Source organism: Vidua chalybeata, chromosome 21 (assembly GCF_026979565.1).
Source record: "Vidua chalybeata isolate OUT-0048 chromosome 21, bVidCha1 merged haplotype, whole genome shotgun sequence".
Classification (NCBI taxonomy): Eukaryota; Metazoa; Chordata; class Aves; order Passeriformes; family Viduidae; genus Vidua; species Vidua chalybeata.
In genome coordinates this window covers 1,285,236-1,310,000 of record NC_071550.1, presented here as the reverse complement: position 1 = coordinate 1,310,000, position 24,765 = coordinate 1,285,236, and the positions used below count along the sequence as shown (strand labels likewise).

General features: G+C 39.1%; 1 protein-coding gene across 5 annotated transcripts in view; it reads right to left on the bottom strand.

Annotated features, from left to right (window-relative positions):
- The window catches only part of DENND1A (DENN domain containing 1A), a 152,953-nt gene that overhangs the window by 121,520 nt on the left and 6,668 nt on the right, over positions 1-24,765 (bottom strand). For all 5 annotated transcript variants that reach the window (XM_053962529.1, XM_053962530.1, XM_053962531.1 and 2 more), the window contains exon 3: positions 281-324. In XM_053962529.1, coding sequence (XP_053818504.1) covers positions 281-324 — 44 coding nt within the window. The remainder of the gene's footprint in view (positions 1-280; positions 325-24,765) is intronic.

Here is a 24,765-nt window from a genome sequence, read left to right as displayed (position 1 = left end):
TCTGGCACCTAAAGGCAAAAAGTGAAATTTATTAATCAATTTTCCTCCTTGCTCTCATGTTCGCTTGTAAAAATGAGATTGTAAACCTATCTTATGAGATCCAAATTCTTCCGTTTTCTGCTTTATGTGTAAAAATGTTTTTATCCTTCTGCTTCTAATTACAGCTTCTTTTTCTTTCTAAGAATGCATTTATCTCTTTCAGTAAAAAGAGCAGCAATAATATGTTGAACAACCCTGAAATAAATTTTGTCATGTAAAAAATTAATTACGCATTCCAAACCTGGTCACTGTAGCCCTCTGGGAATTGCCTCCGCACCTCAGGATCTGTAAATAATTGACAGATAATATTAATTGGCTTTGGATTAGTGAGCAAGCAGAGAATCACACATTAATATTTGATCAGAAGATGATAGCAACCCTGGCAGGGGATCCAAGGAGGGCAGCTGAGGCTGCTGTGCTGATAAGAGCAGGGAAGGACTTTTCAAGGCTCTCCCTTTACCCTCCTCCAGACAGAAAAAAACTGTACATAAAACACACACAAAACACATGAAACAAAAATGTAATGTCTGTGTGTACACACACACACACACATATATATATATATATATATATATAAATTACTTTTTAAAAGAAGCCCTGGTGCTAGACTGAACTTCAGGCTGGTACTTGGGCTACATCTTTCTGGCTGCAATCTGCCACCTGGGCTTGTCACCAGGAAATGGTTACCCAATGCACCTCATTTTGGTTAAAATCAGACCATCAGTTTTGCCACCTCCAGGTACTGTGTTAATTTATCGCCATAGACAGTTTTCAGTGATACCAGTTTACAAATCCCTCAAAATTACTTTATAATTATGTTAAGGTATGCTCCCCAAAAACCCAAAAATATTTATCCAGCATTGTAAAGAGGCAATTAACGCAGTTCTGGAACCTCTCTCATCAGGAAAACAAGTGTGAAACACTTCAGAGTACCAAGCATTCAAGACTGATGCAACGTCCTTACTCCTTTGGCTGTCAGAATAAATAATATGGTAGTATTCCCTGAGAAGTTATCTTAAATTTAATTAGAGATGTTCATAAAACAACAGAATATCATGATGGAAATTATTTATACGACAACCTATTTAAAACAGATCTCTTCAAAGCCATCCATTTTTCAAAGGAATACATCGGAGAAGGCCACATTCCATTCTACAAAGATAATTTTTTAATTACAAACACCAAACCATGTAACAATCAGGCAAGAGTTCAAAATCAAGTTCAATGCACGAACAAATGAACAGTGTCATGGCAGCACTGCCCTTGGGTGCCAGGCCGGGTTTGGTGCTGCAGACACCAAACACATGAGGCATGCCCAGCTCAGGAGAGAGGGGTCACGGGTGCCAGGCCAGGTTTGGTGCTGCAGACACCAAACACATGAGGCATGCCCAGCTCAGGAGAGAGGGGTCACGGGTGCCAGGCCGGGTTTGGTGCTGCAGACACCAAACACATGAGGCATGCCCAGCTCAGGAGCGAGGGGTCACGGGTGCCAGGCCAGGTTTGGTGCTGCAGACACCAAACACATGAGGCATGCCCAGCTCAGGAGCGAGGGGTGGCACAGGCACCTCCCCTGCTGTGCCACAGGTGCCAGCCTGGAGTCCCCAGAGCAGCGTTTGCCGACTCAGGTGCTGGGCCATGGTGGCCCCATTGCCAGCAGGTGCAAGCTCCTGTTCACGGTGTACTCTGTCCACGTGAGAAATCCAACAGCCTGGGCCTTTATAAACTGTCCAGCTTTACATTTTCCATACAATCAGATGCTTGGTCTTAACATTTCACTGTGATACATATACAATATATCAAACTGTACATGCACATATCAGCAAACCTGTCTACATTACCACAGCAAATCAGAAACTGAGAGCAAGGGATCTCCTTTTAAAGCCTTACTTTGAAAATTCTTCAGCCTACACGCAGGTAAGTGAGCAAAGTGTCCAGACACACCAAAAGATGTGACCAACTGTGCTGGCACGGGCCCCCTCTGCACATAGTTAGCAATTAACAGGACAGTATGGCTTCACACTTCAGCACAGCAAGTACAGCACCAGTGCTAAAAGGAAACTATGCCACACCTAGTAAGATGCATATTTTTAAATAATTTCTAAATTAATTAATGGAGGGCAAGATTTCAGAATTTCACAGAAAAAACCCCAAATCAATGAAAGAAACAAATTTGTATTGCTGCAGACATCTGTAATGGTGTCTGAACATAAAACTTACATTCCAGCCCCCGCCCCCCAATTGATCCATTGCTCTCAAACTTAATATAAATATATATACACATACTGCCACATACAACATTGTATCATTTACCATTTTCTTAGGGAAATGAGGAACTCAATTTGACATAAATCCAAAGTGTGTTTGCTCTAAACACATTCGTCCGTAGATGGCAAACCATTCTTGAAAAATCCAACAAAACAGATTAGCCATACAAAGTAATTGTGTGTGTGTGTAAACATGTATTTTTCCTGTTTTCTTAGCATCTTGAAAGCCCTTCTGTGTTCCTGGAGCTCTCTGCCATGAAGGACAGCCAGACAAACCTACTGGAGTGTATTTAAATGAAGCCTGAGCCCCATCTCAGCTCCTGGTCCAGAGGCAGAGGTCTGTGCAGGGCTTGGTGAGACTCCAGCGTTCACAGCAGCTGAACTCACCCTGAGCAAACACATCCCTGCTCCTGCCTCTATGGTCCCAATGAGGGAACTGCCCTGCGTGTCACATGCCTGTGTGACACAGGGATACAGCTTGTCCACGGGCCACTTGGGATGACACAACTCACAACAGCATCAGGATGGCTAATCCAGACAAACTGGAACACTACAGGTAAGAAAACCACTCTGTGGTATGCCTGGCAGCCACAGGTCCTCATGTTTTCACAAGTTCTTTCTATTTAAGATTGGGTCAGCTCCACCACTTCACCTTTTAAATGGTCTGGGAATATTTACTAAACTTTCACTATCCTTATTTGGAAAACACTACACTGGTCACAGGGAAAAAGAAATTACTTCACATCTTATAGCTTTCATCACTGCATCCATTCTTCACTGTTAACACAGTGTGAATTTGAAAGGCATTTTTAACTATGCTTACCTACCCATGTGTACACAATAGAAGTATATTTAAATTCTACATGGTCATGCCATGAAGTTTCAGGAAGCCAGACTACCCTCACTACACCAAGAGGACTGACATAAATACATACAATAGTGGCCCTCAAGATACCTAACTTTATGAAATATAAATATCGGTAAATCAAACATTGCTATTATATTATTCAGTACAGCCAGGCTCTCCCCTGAAGGAATAAGCACAAGTCACACAAAAATCACACCAGACATGATATCCAAATTATTCTGAACAAGAGAAAACAGTCAAACAGATACAGGCCAAGCCAGCACCCAGATTCAGCTTTAATCAGTGAAAACTGTTTCAGCACTCGTGTGAAATATTTGGCAAACACATGAACAGAACTGACTGTCAACTCTGCCTGTAAAACTAAAGTAACTTGGGAACTTCAAACACTTTTACTCGCAGTAATTTGTTTTGCACAGCGCATGCAAACAGTTAGATGCAGCTCCACTGTAGTTGTAGACAGTAAGAAAGCCCTTTGCAACTCAAAACATAGGGAACGCTGTTATTCCAGGTACTTAACAGGCTTTCGAGTGAAATGATGCAAAGTAAACACATGTAAAATACTTTTTTCAAGTTCAGGAGAGTGGAATCTATTTGCTGACATCAGAACAAGGGAAGAGCCAGGCTGAAATCCCAACCAACCTCTCGCCCAGCTACAGCAAAGCACTGAGCTGAAGCCTTGCAGTCACCTATAACTTAACAGAGCTCTGAAAGCTCAGCTGAGAGCAGGAGGAGACCTTGCAAACCAGGAACAAACACAGTGCAGGTTAATCCCCAAAAGGAAAAAGTCACAGGAATTATGGAGATGCTTCTCTAACTAAACTTGTCCAAATCCCAAAACAAGAATTCAGGTTGTGCTACACGCTGAACTTTTCTGTTTTTGGTAACCTAGTATCTCCTGTTTATCTTCCATTACAACTGGTTTTGTAGTTTCAGCTCGCAAAGATGACAAGATCCACACAGTTTATGCCTAAAGCAAGTGCTCACAAACTTACCTGGAAAACATGAATATAAATACATGCTGAAATACAGCACTGGAAACTGTAAGTTGCATGTGTAAAGCAGAAAGAATACAAGTAATAACATTCCAAAATAAAGCTAAAATACACCATCCCATCTGCAATCTCCCCTTCTTGTAGGGGCACAAATGCAATGAAATACACATATGTGATAAACTGCTGGTACCAAGAAAAAAGTAGATTTTATTCCTAAAGATTACACTCGGGTTTAAAAAGCTTGTTAACCAATGGCACGTTGTAGCAGTTCCCTAAGATCCATGAGTGACTTCAGTGAAGCCAGCATGGGCTCACTTACCAACCTGACATGCACCATTGGAAGCTCTCTTCCCAGAGGATACAGCTCCATACAAAGCAGCTGCTGCCACAAAATCTCAGCTGGCCAAAGTCCTGGAGCTCCAGCAGCCCTTGTTACTCACTAGGGACAGCGTGTCCCAGGGAGGCACGGGCTGGAAAACCCTGTATGAAATAGGCTGTGTGGCTATTTCTGCAGCAGTGTCCCTTACAACGGCTTTAAGAGGTGCTTCTGAGGGAACCGACGGAATCGCTTCCCACTGGAACAATTATTTTGGAAAGGGGTGAGCAAAGCCAGCGCTCGTTCTCGGGGACAGAGAGCAAGGCTTTTCTGCAGCATTTACAGACTCACCAGAGGGGTAACACAGAGCACAGATTCCACACTGGGTGAGTGCAGGTCTCATGGCTAACACATCCAGATTTTCACTCTGGAAGTGGAGATTCCATGTCATGTCTGTGCATATTATGTAGAGCACTGCATTCATTAGTCAAATATATTCCAGCTATTATTGTTAGTATTTAATTAAATTTGTGAATGTTTCCAAGTTCTAAAAGCTATCCCTGCCTCTCCATACAGGATCTTGTTTAACAAAAAGCCAAGTACAGCAGAATATTGAAATTAGCTGTGAACTGTATAATCCCATTGTTCAATTTCATGGCATTTAAGACAGTACCTTCCCTCCACACAAGTCTGGATGTTAATCCATGCTGGAACCTGATTTAATTTTCCAGATGACAGGATGGGAACATGCTACAATGGCATATTAGTGTAACTATGCTGCTCTTTTACTCACAACTTTTCTTATGTCATAAAGTGAGGAGTTTTGCTTTTAAAAGACACACACTTAATTATTTCTAAAAATAGCACAGCTCAAACTGGTCTGTATTTGAATTGTATGGAAATTATAAGACCACAGAAGTTTTCAAAAAATTATCAGAAAATACTTCCCAGAGTAAACCATGCAAACCCAATATAAACAAACTTGCTTTTCCTGATAAAAGTCAGCCAATTTAATCCATACTGGCTACAAATAAATCATTTCAATCCCAAATTGAAAAATATAGTGAAAATTACTTCATTTTTTCTCCTAACTAATTATTTACCTCATTCACTCCTTTAAGGTCCTTATAGGTGCAATCCCTCTAAAATGAACAGGAATTCCATTCAGAGTAACTTTTACTTTCAATACCCACTACACATTCTCATCCTTATGCAGCACAACTAAAAAGCAATGCAAACTTCTTTCCAAACCTCTGCAAACTCCTTGGTGTCCTGCACTCAGCACAGCCGAACACTCCTTGCCCCTAACCTGCTGCAGCTCAGCCTGCAGATACCATCTCGGAGAGCGGGAAGCAGGGGAGGAGGGAAAAAGGCGGGGATGGGAGGAGAAAATGTGGGAAAGAAAAAACCTACACACACACACAAGACAGACACAAAACAAGAACAAATTCTGGCATAAAATACATATGGAATAAAAATTTCCATTTTTATTTAATATGCAGCTTTAAGCCTTCAATCTTTTCTTTTTAAAGTGCACTTTATTCTAGAAGTATGCAAGTCAGAAAACAACCAAGATGCAAAAGAGAATTCTACAAGAAAGTCTTAGGCCCCACCACACAAGCCCACTGCCAGCAGCACAGTGTGGGAGACTGATGTCACCCCAAGGCGTCGCCGAGCACAGCGAGCACCCGCAGCAGGTTCCACGCTCAAACACACAACCCACGTGAGTTTGCAATCAACCTCTTCACCTAGCAGATCACAGAGCAAACAAACATCCCACCCCCAGCATCCAGGCTGCGTCCCTGTGCCAGGCTGGGCCTGAGTCGGTGGGCACGGCCCTGCAGTGAGAGAACCAGGCAGGGCTGGTGCATCAGCTGCTGCGCACGAGGCCACGGGCAGTCACGTCACAAAAAACACACTCCTAAGCTTGCCTCTCTCTCTTTAACAGAACATTTGGAAGTCTGGCCTGCAAGTGCCAAAAACCTCACTGGTAACATGAAAATGCTTTTCACAACAGTTTAATCTAGAAACATAATATAAGGTTTGTAACTCAGACACAAAATGCTGTTCAGACTTCAGTAAAGTGATGCGAAAGCAGCAAAGACTGAGAGCAAAGGCAGTATAAAATATACATCATAGGAAACAGGAAGGAAGGGAGAAAATCAGAACAGATTAAGCAAATCACTATGATTTCCATAATTGTTTTTATATTATTAACACATCAAGAGCCAGAGGGGCAGTGAGGAACAAAACTTTCCTTGGCAGTGTTCAGCAACATCTTATATGTGTTTTTTAAAAAATCCTTCCAAAAAATGCAGGTTAAATTACAGATTACCTTGCAGATTTTTACTTAAGGCAATATACAGCTCTCTAGAATGAAGAGATGAGAGAGATAACAGCTCTAACAACTCAAGAACGTTGTCAGTTATGTCCATACATGTGGGGTGCACACCAGGCTTTCTGATCCCCTCACACCAGGCTTCTGATCCCCTCACACCAGGCTGATCCCCTCACACCAGGCTGATCCCCTCACACCAGGCTTTCTGATCCCCTCACACCAGGCTTTCTGATCCCCTCACACCAGGCTTTCTGATCCCCTCACACCAGGCTTTCTGATCCCCTCACACCAGGCTTCCAGTGCAGGCACAAGACCAGCAGCAGCTTTGTAAGTCATTCAGAGTAAACGTTACATATGAGACTTCCACTGTTTCTAGCAGACAAACCAACTTTCCATCTAAAGGGGTCTTGGTTCACTTTACAGTCCTGTTACATAAACAAAAACAACGCTCACTTCTTGGATAAGAAGACAGGAAAAACACTCACTGCCTTTTACAAACAGAAGAGGCTCCATTGGTTTCCTCATCAATTATTTGGTGTCATGTCAAGCTGTTGAACTGTCCAAGTTGCCACGTGCAGAGCATTTAGTCAGACCCTCTTATAAGGCAACATGTTCCATCTTAACTGCTGTTATTTACTCCCTTGGACTCTTACAGGGAATGGGGCCAGGTTTAATCAAAACTTTACTAATTCTTTTAATAGAAGCTGGGAAACAGTTGTGGTGCAAGCAGCGTGTTCAAAATATGAAATACAACTGGGGAAATATCTCTCTAATACCATGCTATTGGTTTTACAAAACCCAGCTGTATTAATTAATGCCTATTGCTACCATTCTAAACTGCTAAGAGGAGGGAGACATTGGAAAGCATAAGATGTCTTAAGTGATCAGCAAACTCAGAATTATTTCTTTACAAAGAAGAGCAGGAAGCTTTCGGTCCAGATTAATTTTTAAACTGCTGATACTGACAGAACTAAAACTAGAACTATAAGAAGGGGATGCACAGGATAGAGCTAAAACTAAAATAACAGCAATCAAAACCAGAAGACAAAATAAGTACTTATTTCCTGTTTGTTACATCTCCCATCTTCATTTGAGGTCTTCAGATCTTTTCTCTGCACTGGTTAATGACTTTGGTGATACCTCGAGCCCACATTAAAGCACGGTTGATGAATCTTTTGAGTTTGCTTTACTGTGCACTTAAGGGGATATTTCTCTTGATAACCATCTGTTCTTCAACCGACCCAGAAATGTAGTATTCCTGCAAGTCGAAGCCAAACTCCAGGAGTCCTGCAAACTGCAAATTTTGAATGGATTATATTTTTAATTCTTTTTCCCCCTGTAATTTTAGTCAGCAAATTATACAGCAGCTAAAACTTGCAAAAAATATAATGAGGTAAAATCGTACTCCAATGGTCAAGAAATCCACAAAGCCTGGCTTACAAAATGAAATACAAAGTGTTTTGAAACATTTTACAGGCTGCCTGTAATAATTATACAAAAGAGTTTAAATGCAGAACTTGAATGGGAACACCTACTTTAAGCAGGCTTTTTTTGGGGTTTAATAATTTTTTAATTTATTTGTGTTTGATGAGAGTATTTTTTCTCATAACCTTTTTGACACTCTATAAATTTAATAGAGATGTGTTTAAGTGCTCAGGCCATGAATACTGAATTTGTTTCTCTCCTGCCTCTTTGTATTTATATTCCAGACAGCAGAGTTGCCTGGTGACAGTCCCCCCACTTCCACAGCAGCTGGCAAGCCCTCCTTGTCCTGGGGATATGAAAGAATCAGTTAACTAATATTTCAGACTCTGATTTAAATGTGACAGTCTGGAAGTGCCAATACCATGCAGAGCAGGATTTACAAGCTAAGATTCTTCTAAAAGTCTCAGAAGCAATAAAGAAAGAAAACTAAAAAGACCTTTATCACATCTAGCTAACATGCAGCAAAAATTAATCCTGATTAATTAATTAATCAATCCAAATTAGTGCATCATCTAGAGTTTAACAATACCAGACACAAGCAGTAATTGTCTAAATCTGTTAATTTAGACTCTCAGAATGCAAATTCTAAGGCTAAGACCAAAGCAACCAGAGCTTTGACAGCTCTACCATAAACAGTCACCTCTTTAATATTTACAGGACATATATTTCAGATGGCTTCTGAATGCCTGTCTGCTGGCCCAAGATCACTTCTTCTGCTGAAGGGCCAAGCACATGCACCCAAAACAATTTCTCTAAGCTCACTTTGTACAGCAGCAAAAATAAAAGTTATGTTTGATAAAATTAGAGCTTATAGCCAACTGAATTAATACCCAACTGTATTAATTAGCATACTAAGCACCTTCATTTAAAAAATCCTTATTCAATTAATTTTACAAGAAATTTTTATGTAATGATACATTTTCTACTTTCCTGTGTCAACCAAATAACTTTTAACTTGGTTGCCACTCTGAAGAAAACCAGAATTAACATTTTAATTTCATATTGCTTTTTAGCAATAGTGTATAAAAAGGAACTTGTGTAAAACCACAATGTGGCCATGGCAATCAATCAACTGCATTACAAAACCTAAAGGAATTGCTAATGAAAACAAACAGTATTTTCCAACACATTGCCAGGCTTTTCACTACTAGAAAATACTTTGAGTTTTATAAACATTTTCCAAGCTGGTTTTTTTTGTCATTTTTGGCTTTAGCTTTAGTGACAGTTTGACCATTTAGATTTGATAATAATATATTTTCTATGTCTTAGAGAACATTTTACAATTGTTTGACTTTTTTAAAATTTCTTTCCAAACTTCACCAATCACAATAACTTCAGATAGGCATATTGTCAGAGAAATACATAAAGCACTGCAGAAATACATCCATGGCAATATGGATTGCCCCATATCAGGTTTAATCTGAACTGACTGAAAAAGGACGTGGAACAGAAGAGCTGTAGCCAACCTTAAGTTCTTGAAGTGTTATACTAAGAAAGGAAAAATAACAACCCTTCTCTTGAGCAACTGGATAATCGCCTGACTACAGAGAGAAACCTTCTTTGTTACACATGCAACAGTGAATACTGATTTCTAAGCCTCGAGCTATGTAACTTTCTAATTCCAACTCTGACCCCACGTTCATACTACCAATACTGATAGTCTCCAACTGTTCCCAGGCTCCAAGTGCCCGTGTGCTACTGCAGTGCAGCAGCACTGCTCCCAGACACTGCTCTGTCACCAACTGCACAAATTCCCTCTGAGGGGAACCTCCGGCACAGCAACTGCACAGCTCAGAGAAAGCAGAGCTGCACCAGCAGCTGGGGCTTGATGGCTTCTCTTAGTGCACCTCTGCTTAGTTCAGGATGCTTTGGTGATCCGTATGGCACTGAAACAAAACAACTCCATCGAAGATGAAACGCTGAAAACCTTGTTCTCCATTCCATTGGTCCCTGCAGTGGAGATGTCACCACAAATGCTTTTGGGCACATGCAGCAGGATACAGCTTATCTGTCATACCACAAATCTGATTCATCCATGTCCTTACCAACAAAGGACAGCCAAACCTCACGAGCATTTCTGGGGAGCTGATTTCACAGTGGTGCTGTGCTTGTAGCTTTTCTGGTGCAGACACACTTAGAGCTTCACACCCACTGCACTGATAACCCCAGAAACCTGGGCTAAGGAACAGAACTGACCAAGGGTTTCCATGGTCACCAACATATTCCTGAGCTTTGAGGTGTGCAAGTTCATATATTAAAAGATCATACATAAGAGAGAGCACTAATTATTTTATTGGGGCACTTCAGAACTTGGCCTTGTACCCTTCAGTACTCAGCCTCACCTTTTTGTTTCAGCTTGAGCCATGCAACATGCCCATCTCAATTCACCACTCCTATTACTGCTGCCCATTCTTTCAAAATGGTAAAACAGTAAAAATCTGTACGAACAGGTAAGCTGGAATCAGTTAAAAAAAAAAAAAAAACAAAAAACCAGAGATTGGTCACAGCGAGCCTCACCTAAGGCTGCAGCACCACTGAGGTCCCGTGAAAGCCTTCAACGTATTAAATGAGAGGCAAGTTTGTAAGAACAGGAAAAGCATCCAACATGCTCCCCAGCAAAACATTTCCGTGGAGTCAGAAATGTTGATGACAGAAGTGGAACTTCTTGAATATCATTCAAAACTTAGTGGGGGTGAGGGGAAGGAGGTTCTAACATGGAAAAATACATCTCATGGAGCTAATGACCGTGAGATGAAAGAAAAACAAAATCACTTCATGTTCAGCTACTCAGAATGACTTCTCTCTTTTGGAGGAAAGTTCATTAACTGGACAGCATCAGGCAGCAGAACAGAGCCATGGATATATTGACACTTGCAGGACTGACCTAGTTCATGGCTGCTACGCTTTCAGCTACCATTAGCAAAGCTCACTATGCTGTGTGCAGTGCTGAAACAAAAGGAAGGTCTCTGTGAAAATAAGTTTAGCACATTTAAAGCAGTGCTGTCAGCTTGAAAGAAATTTGGTTTAGTTAAAGAGGAGTTTGCTGATATTCAGAGCAGCTAGACACGAAATCTATCGTCTTGCTAAAAAAATTTAAAACATTTCTGCTACTGTAGAAAAGGCAAGGGTATCAAAAGGATTTTTAACTGCAAAAAGTGTTTTCAGACACTTGATACTTCCAAGATGCATGAGAGCATACATCCAGCTATCAAAATGCTCCAGTAGTCCAGTTCAGAGTAGGAACATTTCATGATCACGTCACAGCCTGGAAATCAGGTGTACATAAGCCCAGCAATTTCACTAATTTCCTTTCTCTTTCCCTTGCCCAGCTTTAAGAAACCACAAACTCCCAACTAAACTTTCAGCCCTTTTCAAAGCTCTGCAGATTCGTTTCAATCTGGTCACCCTTAGCAGCAGGTTTGTTGAAAACAATCTTTTTCCTTCACTACCAATTCCAATGGTAATCTAAAACTGTAACTTGAGTCCACTTGTACAAACTCTCTCCACAGGCTGATGATCCAGGCTGTGCTGAAGTGCAGCTGGCCATCGACTCTGGGAGAGGGATGCTGCAGGAAACATTCTCACAAATCGGACAAACTAGAAGGAAGCTCGAGAGCTGGGCGGCTCTTATCACACACCAGCACACCTTGAGCAGTACCTATTCTGTTCTCATTATTTCATTCCATGTCTAATTGGCTTTCTAAGCTCTCTGCTCCCCAGCTGCTTTTCCCAGATCTGAATTCATACTGCTGTTGTACTCTCATCAGAAGAATTTTGAGCACCAATAGGTCATTTCTAAAAACTCTCCTTTTTGCTAAGCTCTTATTAGCACTACACCCAAACACCCTTTTTGAGAACAGAAATTAATGCTATTTACTATGCTTTACTCATTGAAAAAATAAACATATATCACTAACTCTAGTACCACAACATCAGTGCTCCATGCCATAATTGTTCCACAGAGGCTCCACAGCCTTTTCTTAAGTAACCAGTGATGAAGTTCTCTCCATCTTTTTATAGAAGTATATATGTTTAATTTTTAAACATGAAAGATTAAATTAGAAGTTACCCACACAAACACAACTGCTTTTAAAAAGGCTCAAAACACTGTATTTACATCTGCAAGTACTCACGTTGTTACTACAACCTTTATAACCGAGCTTAGGTTTGCTTCAAACAAAACAGGGTTCTCAGCGATAGAGGCCCAAGAAAAAGCCCTGCATACAGTTAGTCTACAAAGAATTAACTGGATTAATTAGCAAGGGATTTGAGAAGCAGCTTGGAGCTAGAAAACCAAAACACTAAATTGTTTAAATACTTTGGCAATGGATCAAGGTTTCTAGGCAGCCCTATGTTCCATTCTCTCCTTTTTTTTTTGCTCGGTGTTTTAACACATTTAACCTGACGAGGTACTTTTTCATGAGATATGAATGACACTGTCAAAATACCAAAAAAGAAGATGTGAATTAAAAAATGCCACAAGCTGTTAGCAATTCTGCCAACATGTATGAGCCCAGGCAACATTAATTAAAAATCAATAGCTTAGGACATAAATAGCTCTTATCTCTGTTATAGTATATCTCTAACATAACTCTCTATTAAAGAAAAAAAAGGGAAAAAAAAAGCCAGTATCTCTGCTATTATACTGACTGAATTGACCACAACAAAGCAAAAGGAATAAGGCAAAAACCCTGAGCAAAGAAACCCTTATGAGAAAGGGAGGACAGGCATATGAATGATTGGAATGCTTCAGCCTTGCAGTATCATTAACACATAACTGGCTGGAAACAGCCACACTGCAAATACTTGGAGAACAAGTTACCAGGAAGAACATTCCATGTTTTCAGTGCTAATATGATTCTATACAAAATTCTTCTTGCCAAGGAAATAAAAATAACATGCACATCTTTCTGTCAGCTACAAGTTAGTAATCTGTATCTTCCTGAGTTTATTAATCAGTATTTTTATTCTGCATCTCAACTAAAGATTGTCAATTCTCTGATAATTAGAAAATAAAGATGAGAAAAAGCAGGAAATTGCTATTTCCTTTAGCAACACCATCTTCAAGCTAAAGTTACATTAACAGGCATCAAAGCTACAAGACTTAAGATTAACTAGGAACTTAAACCATGGCTTTCAACAGCTGTTTTCACACTTGCAGAGAGCCAAACCTTTGAAAGACTCAAATCCATTTTCTAACACAGTATCACATAAAGTCCACCGAGCTGGATGTGCAGTTTGGGTCTGTCATAACTTCCAGACAATCATGATAATTTAGATTTCTGAAAAGTTTCTACAGAAAATTAACATGAAATAGAAGATGTAAAATCATACTGAAATGGAAAGGCTAAGCTTAATTTTCTTTTTGTCTAACAACTCCTGCTTTATTCAATGATTATTAATGACAGGCATATCAAATGCTTCCATCAAGACACAGTAGTCTGTAATCAATGATGAAGAATTCAAACAAATGGAAACATTTCACTGTGTCAGCTGGATTTTGAATCCTACCTTGCACCTGTACTTTGGCACACTCCTACTTCTTCCCATCCCCTGTCATAATCCCAGCTCCCAAAAACTTATTGATTGAAGCGCAGCACAACAAAATCAAAGGTTCTATCCATAAAGCACTGACACCAAGTGCCAGGACAGGGAAACAGAAGACCCCACATCTCACAAGATCTTTTGCTCTAACCTTTCATTGAACTACAGTCAGAAATTATGTATTTCTCTCCAAACTGTCCAAATTCCATCCCAGCTATTGCCAATTCCAGGTAACCTTGTTTAAGGTGTACTGAATACAAGGTTTTGTTGCTGCATTTGATACAACACAATTCTTCATCTAGAAAGTTAATTATGCGATCTTAATTTTTAGTAGAAGTATGTTAGAACACAGAACTGCCTTTATTAAAGCTCCTCTAAACAGAATAAATTTAAATTCTACCAAGTTTCCCCAATAATGCTTTTTGTCCTTGTAAAAATACAAACTAGCACTTTATTAACACTTCAACCATTGTCTCCATGGAAGGTTCAAGAAAACAAAACAATTCCAAGACTTTGTTAAATCATCTGTCTCCATTTTACTTGATCATTATAAATAAAACTGAATAGAAGATGCACAAGTAATTTGTAAACTCTTTCAAAGGATCTGATTTACATTTTTCTTCTACCAAGATGAAGATCTCCCCATAACATGCTCTATTTGTGTTAAATATTAAATTAAGACACTCATACTACATATATGGCAAAAATTGAATATATTTTTGATATGTTTTGGAATTACTTTCAGCAGTCTAATGCTGTTTATAATACTGGTGCAAATACTGCCACCAGTAAAGAAACAAACATTAAAAAGGTGTCCTTTAAGCTTCCCTTTAAGGCATCTTCTATAATCGTATAATTTGCTCTGGACATCATTAAAATGTAAAGTTAATGAGGATTCAGCTGAAAACAGAAGAAATGTAACCTATTTTCAGGCAAAACTTCTAACACTGCAATCAGAGGGAAAACCTCTTTGATGTCTCTTTGTCTCTTCTCATTAATTTTCTTTTGGTTTAAAAAAACACAAAGGCTGTTTAAACTAAAAAATGCATAGAAGTTTAAACATGGTAATTATAGTCGAGCTGCAATGAGGTCATTAGGTTTTTAAAACTTTGAGATAAACAAAATTGAGATGTATGACTATTTTAAAAACATGTCAATACTTAATTGTCCATGTGATTGATACCCACTGTATTCTAAGGATTTAGTCTACATACAGAATTGTTTCAAGATGATTTAGTGAAGGACAGAATCCCATGGCCGGGGTAGAGCAAAGCAACCAAGAAATACATCAAAATGATAAGCTGCAATTACTGTATTGCTGGATGCCACACTTAGTATTTCTAATTGCAACAAAACACACTTTTGCCATCCGTGCAAGAGAGATGGCAAATTGTGAGATTTTACTACTCTTTACCTCTACGGTTCATTAAGGAATAAAATACTGAACAAGTTAAATAATTCTATTTACTCACTACATCTATTCTTGTTTATGAACACTGCCACGTACACACAGAGCTGCACACTTCTGTTTTAACATGCTAATTCTTTCCAGCAGAAAATACCTTAAAGAGGTCTCTTTAATTACACAATATTGATGCACTGTGATATACTGTAGTGGTAGATATTTCTAGCAAATAATTTACAAGTAAATTTTCCCAAATACAAACTAAAAACAATTTTTACCACTACTGTGTACAAAAGAAGATGATGGATCATCACAAACGGGCCTTAACAAATACACAGGGCAAATAGAATCTGATCTTTAGTGTAGAAAGAATTTAATCACAATGAAGCAAAATAATCGTATTTGTAACACTTTTCTGCACGCCAGGATAACCTCTAGATAAAATGGAATAAGATGAGATCAATAAATTATTTTGTGGCAAACATAAAATATGCATGTTAATGCATTTGTGGACAGAGGTTATAGCTTTAAGAGAGGGTTATTTACCCTAATGAATTTTTTCTACATGTTTGATAAACTCTTCAAATTAAACTGAGTCAATGACCAACAGACAAGTATCCGATAAAACCAGAAAATACTTTAGGTGCAAGTGAAGCATGACTCCAGAAGAAAATTTCGTATTTCTCTCAAGGAAAGTTTTGGGGGTTGGGGTTTGGTTTTGGGGTTGGGGTTTTTTACATTTTACCTTTCCTCTGCTGTGTTTAATTAGCATTTGCTCCGCCCTTGCCCACGGAGCAGCTCTGCCCTACAGACCCTTCCTACAGCATGTGCCAGCTTCTGCTCCACTGGAGCTGCTCCTCCCCTCCTGGGAGCCTTCCCTGCTTGTCTGCACTCTCAGTGCCAGATTCACACAAACACCAAGCACAGCACTGGAGTAGCACCGAGTCAAATACACAGCTTACCAACAGGAAACACCAGCAGCCTGACTCTGCCTCTGCCCAGACTGTGGTGCTCAACCAGCCTTTCTGTCTTCACATTCCCACACTTGGCTTGAGTCTGCATTAAGTATTTTTGATAGGTGTTTCTCCACAGAGTGATAATCTGGTCTTAGAACCTCTGGAACAGAAGACCTCAAGGATCTCCAAAGTATTTTACAGATAGAAATTAGTCATTTTCTGAAGGGGTGCAACAATGTAAGAATCAATTAATGAAGAGGTCATGTTACCACTATTTATATTCTGAACTACATAGTTACAAAGTAAATGATTCTTCAAAGGAACCAAATATGGGATTGAGTTAACACCTGTAGAATGCAATGGGAGTTGCCAGTCTAATTCCTTCCACCACCACTTAAAATCCCAGCACAAATTTGAATGGTAGATATTCCAGTCAGGAAAGTGTTCAGAAAAAACTCGACTATAACCCATTCCAGACAACAGATTATCAGTATCAGTTGTCTCTTCCTATCCCTCTATCCAAGGTTATCATTCTCAATATGGAAGCCCAACTTCCCTGGTTTCTATTTGACACTTCCATGAAATAAGTAATATTAAAAAGTATATAAAATGTTGTTTCCATCTTAAAAAATGACATAAAAATCATCTTCCCAGGAGCTGAAAATCTGTCAGCATCTGGAATTTTGACAAATGGTTTACCAAAACTTGCTAGTCCAAGAAGGACCAAAATGCAAATTGTCCCTAGTAGCACAGAAGGTGGAGTTTAGGATTTGTTTAGGTTTGATCTTGGGTTTTGAGAACTGCTGAAGTAAAACTATAGTCTTGCATTAATTTTACACTTATTTGATAATAATCTAACCTCAAATCATATCTTTTAAACTCCATTTTAATTTATAAAAAATCTAACACCCAAGCCGCAAACAAACAGAAGAAATCAACACAAAACAAAACCAACAAAAAACCACAGGAAAACCTAACAATGTCACTTTTTGTTCATGACAAAAAATACCACACCAAAGGCAGGCAGCCCATGCCTTGGGCACTCACAGGCCTCTTTTTGAATTCCAGTTTACGTTCTCTTCTTGCAAGGAACTCCCCGCAACAAAAAGAAGCAGCAATACAAATAGATCCAGTTCATCTTTTACTTCCCCACACTTGCTTTGCCTGAGTGCTGCCCTTGAAGCAGTGCTCTGCTAAGTGCCCTAAAGCACTGCTACAGCTACCAACCTACACGACAACAGACTAAAGACAGACACAAATTCTAAATTCCAGGATTTCTATTGAAAACAGTCATAGGAAGCGTCATCCTACTATGGATGGACCAGTCAGAGTCACTTAGGGGACAGTGCTAACTTTAGGGAAAGGAACCACCCAAAGTCCCTGTTCTTAAGTCCACAGGGAGTCTCCTTTAAAGTCATTACTACTTTGTTTCTCTTTCACCTGAATGACACTCGAATTGAAAGTCCTTTACAGCAATGTCTGTATCCAGGTTAACTACGGATGCACTAAGCTTTGAGCAGAAGTTAACACTCATTAACAAGATTACCTGTTGTGATTGAGAACAACCAAAAAGCAAACCCCCTTGGAAATGCTTATGACTAAGAATGAACTAAAGTTTAAACTACTCCCTTAAATAAAGTCACACACACACACACACCCCTTTAACATCAACGTTTGGACTCTGTTCAAAGTACAATCTCTTTGCAGTTACTGGCATGGCAGCCCTATTTTTAAAGCAGCACAGTAAGAGAGAGTTAATTGCAACAAGTGCTTCCCCAAATTCCTAAATGCTTCAAATGCTGAAATCTTAAATGTTTCAGTAATATTGGGTATCTAAATCGAGTCTCTCAAGAATGTTTTAAAAGGAACAATCACTCAAATTCATCTATAAATTCAAAAAGTATTGCTAGTGAATGAAAATAATTTGTTAGAATCACTAGAAAAACCCTCCCTAAGAAAGTTTCAGTTTAGCAGTTAATTCCAACCTGCAGTTAAAAAGGCACTAGCTGTCAGTCAGTTTTCTCACCCAACTCTATCATGAAAAGAAAAACTGACAGATCACAGGAGCTTGCCTTTGTAAACCAATTCGGGAACTTTCATGCTTCTTATTTGTTAGGTTAAAGGTTAAATTGCTGACCTCTGCCCTCCTGCTTAGCAGCCTTTCCCTTTTTCTGTAAAGCTTTATTTTGGGGCTGTATTTACATGGATTAGTCTCTTTTCACGCTAAGAAGGAATCTGTTCACAGCCAAAGCCTTAGTTCTGGTTGTACAAAAAGCAGTCACAATTATTCAGCAGCAGACAATGACCATATTGTGGATTTACAAAAAAACCACCTCAGCCATGGCAAGTTCTGTCCTTGCTGCACAAAACAATAGAAGAAAAATCTTATCAAGCATTCAAGAGAAAGCAAACAAAGCAGGCCCACTGTGAACTTGATGAAGATGTCAAGCTCCTTTAAAAAAATATAAATCAACAAAAGAGTTTAAAGTCTTGTGAGTGAGACTTTCTGTGCTGAATTTTTCTGTCTAGTTAAACAGTGCCAGCAAAGCAATATACTGCAGATTAGTAAATACTTGTGAAATAGGAAAGACTGTAGACAGAAGTAGTTAAAGCATGAAGCAAAAAGGCCAAAGAGCTCTCTTCCCACAAAATAGCTCACAGCAACAGAGAAACACTCAGTTAGATTTGATATTACTGGTTTGGGGGTTTATTAAATCTAGTACTATCAGATAAGAATACACCTAAAAATGTGTTACATAAAATATATGATGACTTGCAAAATGACAGATTCTAGTATTTTTTTTCCTAAGGTGAGTTTCTCTTCAAATTGAGTTCTGTATTTCATTTACACTGTAAAAACCAAACTGTAAACTGTCTTCACAGAAAACAGCTCAAACTGTGCTATTGACTTACCCTGACACTGCAGTCCCAGCAAGCTCTTTGTTAAAATCTTCCACCTTGTTTGTACTTAGAAGCAAAGCAATCAAATGGAAACAGAAAAACAAAGCAGCAGCTTAGGAGAATTAGAATTCCCAAATACCACCTACCTACTTAGCTTTGGTTACTTTTCCAATCCTGCTTTAGGAAGTTTGGTGTAGCAACACAACACTGTAAAGATGGGATAGGAAAACTTGTGATATGGGAATTCCAGCCCCTTCAACAGAAAGCCCTTATTTAATGGAAAGAGACCTGCATTCTGCACTACCTTTGATATTTCTAAACCTTCAACATTTTATCTATTTCTCAATACAGAATGGGCCAATATTGGAACCAATAAAATGCTTTCATTCTAAAAAAAATAAAGGCTGCTGTGAGAGGTGCACGGGTAAGGTTTACAAACCTTTGAATGACCAACTCTTAACTTAATCCTAGTCCAGTAACTTTGCTTATGTTCAAGAAAATCCTTCATCAGTATAGGAGGCACTGCTCTGCTATGTAACATTATAATCTATGACAAAAGATAATGGTAGGGAGCAGCAGTGTGTCTGACAAGAGACAGAAAGCTGCTAGTTCTCTCTACCTGTGAAAGTCCTACCACAGAAACCACAGTGGCAACTGCAGAATAATTTTAAGGCCCAAGTACATTGTGACTTCTCCCAGTAGAGTTAAGGACTTCGATTAGTTTAAGTTATACATTTGTGATCTACTGGGAAGGGGGAAGGGAGGGAAAGAGCTATTACAACTCAAGGCTAGAACATGAAAAGTAAAGAAGGAAGTACTTAAACTACTCACAAGCTTCTAGTAGGAACAAGATTAGTAGTACATGCTACTCTAGGAGCCAATTCAAATGCAAATTTCATCCTTTCACTCAAACAATGATAAACTACCTCAGAGTTAATAGTTTCCTTCTAAGATTCATCTCCCTTTTCAACTTAGCGGTATGTTTTCCAGAAAAGAAAGAAGCACATGGAGAGTCTTACAGCAAGATCTTTTAAATTCTGTCATAAAAGAAGTAGCATAAACTACATTTCCTTTCCTAATCCAGTGAACATTTGTTAAACTCTAACATACTTACACTTTGTCCATGCGGTCGCATTTAGGCTTCTAACTTACCATGGTTTTTTAAAAAAACACTCAGAAAGAAATCCTTTAGCTGTACTAAACCATTTCAGCTTTTTCCTTGAACACACAGCAAGAATTTATGCTACACTCACAAAAAGATGAAAAATGAGGTCCTTGGAGAGAAAGGCCTTTTGGCACACTACATGGTAAAGCTACAGATTTGACATACTTTTATAATGTCTGCTTTGGCAAGAACACAAAAACCCCACACAAAAGCATGGTACGTCCTCCCAGACAGGGGTGTAGGGGGTGTTTTACTCTTGTGAGCATTTACTTTCAAATGCTCTTACTTCAGAGACTATTTTGATCAGTTACTTTAGACTAACAAATTCTCTTTTGCTATATGAACAGTTTGACAGTCAGACTACAATTCTCCTCACAGCCCTTTCTAACAAGAGAGAATCTTTGGCTGAAGTCCAGCAACAGCCTTAAATTTGTCACATCCTATTTTTGATGAATGATCTGCAGCAGTTTTAAGATCATAAAGTGCTTTGAAAGTTAAAAGAAAAATTTCACAAGTAGTAAGCTTTCACTTTCTTTATAAAGGTATTTAAACTAAATTTGCTAGGAGATCCTTTCTACTTCTGCGTCTCAAAAAACTCACACAAAACAATCTTCTGGCTGAGATTAAACACATAGGAAACAGTTGCAATGCACTTCTCTACAATGTGTCAATAGCATAGAACTGGATATCTAGGAGTGCTTAAGTGAGTTTAAGCAGTTATCTCCTGTAAAAGAAACAATAAAAGTCCTTTGTAATTTACTGCCTCACCTTCTGTGAAGTTTCAGTATTATGAAATGCCACGACAAATAAAAAAATCACAATCTTATAAAATGCTTTTTTCCTTCCTTTACACAAAGATTAAAAATAGGAAAAGAAATCCAGTAAAATAGCAGTATTTCATAAAAAGCTTTTAATTATCCACATCATGTAACAATTCCAATGCATGAGAGAAGATCATGCACGAGAGACACAAAACTTACTAGTTTTACTTTGAGCCAATTCTTCCCTAAAATATTTCATTTTTACAATAAAACCATGGCTATTTTTCCCTCTTTTTCTGAAAGTAATTGTGTGGGAGCTGGTGAGAAGCATTAGAATTGCAAAGTTCCTATGCTTGACATACTTATACCTGACACACACAACACAGATTTCTCACTAGATAAACTCCATGTACTGTCACTGTAAAAACACAGGCTCTGTTCAGATTTGCAGCTTCTCACTTTTGGTGAGGAGGCTCCGGGCTCCGGAGCAATGCATCCCCACAAAGAGGAAATCAGGGGAGAGGAGGCCTCTAAGGATGAACAAGGAGCTCCTGGACAAACTAAACACAAACAGGCAGCTTCCAGAGGGTGGAAGCAGGGAAACATGGCCTGGAAGGAACGTAGAGGAACTGCTTGAACAGCAAGGCATCAGGTTAGGAAAGCTAAAGCCCTGCCAGAAGTAAATCTGGCCAAGGACACCAAGGACAACAAGAAAAGCTTTTATAGGTATATTGGTAATAAAAGAAAGAACAGGACAAATGCATGTTCTCTCAGAAAGGAGAATTAACAGCTTCCATTGATACAGCAATCATTAGGCAAAAAAATGGCTTGGTGCTGTCTTCTCCTAAGGAAATATATCTTTAATAAGAAATACTCATCTTCATGCAGCCAGAGTTGAAGTTATCCTGCTTCATAGCTCTCAAAAAAAAAAGACATCACATTTACTTAAGTAAGAAAAATCTGTAAGTTTCCAAGTAAGACCTGTGAATTCAACAAAGAAAAGCACAAAAACCACCTTTAAATACAACTGAATGCTGGAATTGTATAATTTACCAAAGATTTAATGTGCCAAAAATATACAATGAGCACAGATGATTATTATTTCTAAACAATTTTGAGGGGAAAGGACAGTGAGAGCACAGGAAGCTGATCCAGTGATCATTTCCACTCTCAGTTCACACATTTCACTGTGGTTTAGCAAAGTTCTGCCTGGACTGGAATAAAACAACATTTGCTTTTCCAACTTCTTTGGTTTCAATGACATTTTTCTCTTTGCACCTTATTAAGCGTACAAAATATTCCCCAGATGATCCTGAAGCTTACACTTCTACAAATCAAATCTTAGGATCATAGGATAATTGAGGCAGGAAGGAACCTTGGGTGGTCTCTGGTCCAACCTCCTGCTCGAACACAGGCCAGGTGTGAGCTCAGACCAGGTTCTTCATGGTTTTGAAGCAGTTCAGTCTTGAAAACCTCCACGGGTGGAGATGCACAACATCTCTTGAGTGAGCTGGTCTAATACCCAACTCCTCATGGTGAACAGGGTCCCCACAGTCACTCAGAATGTCTCTTGATCCAGCCTGTCACTGCACCCTGTCCTCCCGCCACGCATCGCTTGGCGAGCCCGGATACCTCATCCCGATGAGCTCAGGGTGTGGAAGGCTGCTCAGGCTCCCTGGAGCCTCCTCCAGGCTGGGCCAGCCCAGCACTCTTGTCTCCTCACACTGCAGTGCTTCAGCTCGCTCTCCACCTTTGCGGTCCTCCATTGAACTTGGTCTGGTTTATTGGTATCTCTCGTGGAATCCAGAAACAGATTCCCTTCTGCAGCTGACTGTGAACTTTGAAATACATTAAAGCTTAAAATTTCAGTTGATACTTCACAGTCACATGGAAACATCCTTTGCTACCTTCTCACTTTTCCAGTTTGCTCCCCCATCCCACCATGGCTGGGGGAGCGGGCGGCTGCGTGGGGCTGAGCTGCCAGCTGGGCTTCATCCATGACAGCTACACAAATTTTTGAATAACAAAATGGAGGCAAGTTTTACCCTCCACAAGCCAGACAATCCCCTACACTAGGACAGTTACAGCTTTGGAGCAATTCTTTCTCCTCAAGACCAAGTCAGAAGATTGATACCAAAATTAAGAGCATTTTAAGTATCAACAGCACTATTATACTAGACACAAACTTCAAAAAAAGCTGCTTTAGTTAATTTTGGGACCAATTAAACGGGGAGAAATAGTTTCACACCTGCCTGATAACTTGCTTCTCACACAACTTTTATGCATTTTAGTTCTCTCAACAGTAGCTGCTCCTTGCCATGCAACATACATTTCCCAACTGCAAAAAAAACCCAAAAGTTAATCTATATTCTTAGGGTTTTGGCATGGAACAGACAGCCAGAAAGTGGACACAGACTACATGGAAGTTTCTAGGTGTGTATTTCTGGAATGGTGATTTGCCTGGGATACAGTACAACTGTTAAATACAGCTGACACTGCAGAGAACAAGACAACTTTCATTTGAAACAGAAGGACAAAATATTTGGGTATACACAAATATGAGGCTTCTGAGAATAAAGTATACCTCTTAAGCATAAAAAACTGGTTGGGAAAAATCTCTTAAAAGATTCTTCAGAGAGAGTAACTTCAAAATATATGGCTAGTAAAAACAATTATTAAAACTCTTTTTTTACTCCCTAAAAAGAATTTCTGAAGATTTTGCACCTACAAGTGCATACAACAAACCTAAAAACACAACCAAGTGAAACTCCCACAGAATCAGTTGGTTTATAGAACAAAATGTATACTAAATTCTCCAATTAAAAACCTGTAAAGTAGTTTCCGTGCTTTTTAACCCACCTTCCCACAGCAGGGAATTAATCCCTCCAGGGGGATGCAAACAAACTTCAAAGAGAAGATTATACCCAGACACTAGTACTGTACAATGTAATGTTTATGGTCAAATTTGTTCAGATTTTCTGGCACTAGAATCCAGGTCAGATGTGCAGAAACAAAGAGCAGTTATTAAAAGGGCTCCTGCAGTTACATCAAATAGTTGTGATGGCACAGAGCAGTAGGACAAGCCAAAACTGTATTCCAGCTACAACTCCTATGGAGGCTTTGGCAGGCAAGGAAGGAGTTGCAGCTATTTGACTTTTGCAGACTGTAACAAATACAGATATAAAAGGAGGCAAGTGGCTTTCTAGTCAATAAAATAGAAAAATCCTTTCTATTGGCTCATTACACCATATCTACAACACACACGTGATTGTTTAATAAAAGACAAAAGAAATACTACTTCAGTACATGCTGACTAATCATAATTATTTAATTTTGACAAACTTCCTTTTCGTACCATTCTAGAGACTGAACCCTCATAACAGTACCTTGAACTACATTTTGGCATTATGAATTTCAACCTTTGCTTTTCCTGCTTATTTGATCAAGTTCCTCAGGTGAGATAAAAGTGCAATCAAAAAATCCTCTACCCTAAACATAGGAATACTTATAAAAAATAATATTACATAAAAATACTTGTGTAATTATGACTTTATAACAATGGTAAAAACAGTTAACCAAATCATAAGCTGCATCTATGCTTACTTTCCAGATAAAGTCATTTGATCAAAGCAAGAATCCTGGGAGCAGATAAAAATACTTCTGTAGACAAGTAAGAACGATGAAGTAAAACAAATTCCAAACAAGATGTTTTAAGAGTATTTTTTTTGGTT